The sequence below is a fragment of the Otolemur garnettii genome, unplaced genomic scaffold (genome assembly GCF_000181295.1).
Source record: "Otolemur garnettii isolate 467f Iridium unplaced genomic scaffold, OtoGar3 scaffold00048, whole genome shotgun sequence".
Taxonomy (NCBI): Eukaryota; Metazoa; Chordata; class Mammalia; order Primates; family Galagidae; genus Otolemur; species Otolemur garnettii.
The window spans coordinates 12,191,732-12,193,540 of NW_003852443.1; the positions used below are offsets into that span (position 1 = coordinate 12,191,732).

Here is a 1,809-nt window from a genome sequence, read left to right on the forward strand (position 1 = left end):
AAAAAAAAAAAAAAAAAAGAATTTCTTTAAGCAAATAAAGCAATTTTTACTAGTTATATAGACTTTTCTTTCTTTTTTTCTGCCTGGTTTGATCTGTTTTGTTATAGTGACTTGCTAGATGTTTGCAGACACATCAGAAATGTAGCATAAACAGCATGTAATGAAACTTAATGATATTGGTATAATTACATTTATATACCAACAATTTAGTGGAGAAAACATTATGATTATGTATATGTGAAAAATCTAGTCCAGCCCAAATTAAGAATACTTTGCTTTTCTCCAAGACTAGTTTTGAACTTGTGTGCCTTCCTATATTTCTTTTTTTCTTTTCTTTTTTCTTCATATATCCTGAGTAATACAGTACTTTTTGCATCTGCTCCTGCCATTTACCCTATGTATTTAGTTATAAAATAATAACCCATTTCCTCTATATTTTCTATTCACAGGCTGCTGGAAAGTACAGACAACAAGGTAGAAATTACATTGTTGAAGATGGAGATATTATCTTCTTCAAATTTAATACACCTCAACAACCAAAGAAGAAATAGATTTTAGTTATTACTTATAAAAATGTACAACTTCCAAAAGGCATATAATTTTTTTTAATTAAAATTTCTGAAAACTGAAGGGACAAATAAGGTCAGGGAAATGGGAATCTTCTACAAACAAATTATTTTTGTTTTAAAATTTAAATACTATGTACCTCCAGTGAAATGCAAGTTCCCTAAATGTGAACAGCTTTGCTTTTCATGTGATTAAGACCCTACTCCAAATTGTAGAAGCTTTTCAGGAACCATATTACTCTCATGATACTTCATTAATCTCCATCATGTATGCCAAGCCTGACACATTTGACAGTGAGGACAATGTGGCTTGCTCCTTTTTGAATCTACAGATAATGCATGTTTTACAGTACTCCAGATGTCTACACTCAATAAAACATTTGACAAAACCAGCCTTGGTGTGTTTGGGGATGTCTGTATTGACTGACTGTGGTGTGCTGAATGCGATACGGCACCTGGTGGTTGCTGATTACAGAATTTTAAGGCGTGTGTATGACACAGTAACTGGCAGTGTGGGGCAGCTGCAATTGTATCTTAAAAGTGAGTCTTTCCATGGGAATCAGAAGAATAGTATACCAGGGATTTGTCTCAAAGAAGATAATTAATTTGTAGATAGACATTTATGGAAAGATGATAGCAGTGATATTACCAAGGATTTAACGTAGATGAGCATGACCAGAAAGAAAAAAATTCTGTCTGAAAAATTAAGAAATTTTATTTGGTGTTGTTATTCTGACCATATTGAAAGTGTTCATTTTTAACCTTTCCTTTGAAATTATTAAAATGTGAAAACTGACCCATTGATATCTAATGGGTTATGTTTTTGCTTTCAATTCAGTAGTACATGTAAAAGTTTATACACTTTTTTTTGGTTTTTTTTTTTTACTTTATAATCTGTATTTATTTTTGTTTTTTTTTATTAGATCATATTTGTGCACATTAATCCTATCATGGGATACAGTGTGTTGTTTCCATATACAATTTGAAATACTTTCATCCGATTGGCCAACATAGCCATCATGTCATTCTCATAATTGTTGTGTTAAGACATTTATATTCGACATTTAGAAAGATTCACATGTACCCTTATAGGAAAAATCATAGGTGTGATCCCAGTAATCATCCTCCCTTCACCCATCCTCCCCTCTCCCTTCCCCTCCCTCACCCCTTTCCCCATATTCTTGGACTCCATTTGGATTATAGCTTTCCTATGATAGTTAACAATTAGTTTCTTTTTTTTTTT

General features: G+C 32.1%; 1 protein-coding gene across 1 annotated transcript in view; it reads left to right on the forward strand.

The window, feature by feature from the left end:
- Nucleotides 1-958, forward strand: part of OLA1 (Obg like ATPase 1) — a 177,338-nt gene extending 176,380 nt beyond the window's left edge. Inside the window, exon 11 of the mRNA XM_003791508.3 lies at nucleotides 450-958. Coding sequence (XP_003791556.1) covers nucleotides 450-551 — 102 coding nt within the window. The 3' untranslated portion in view covers nucleotides 552-958. The remainder of the gene's footprint in view (nucleotides 1-449) is intronic.
- The last annotated feature ends 851 nt before the right edge of the window (nucleotides 959-1,809 follow it).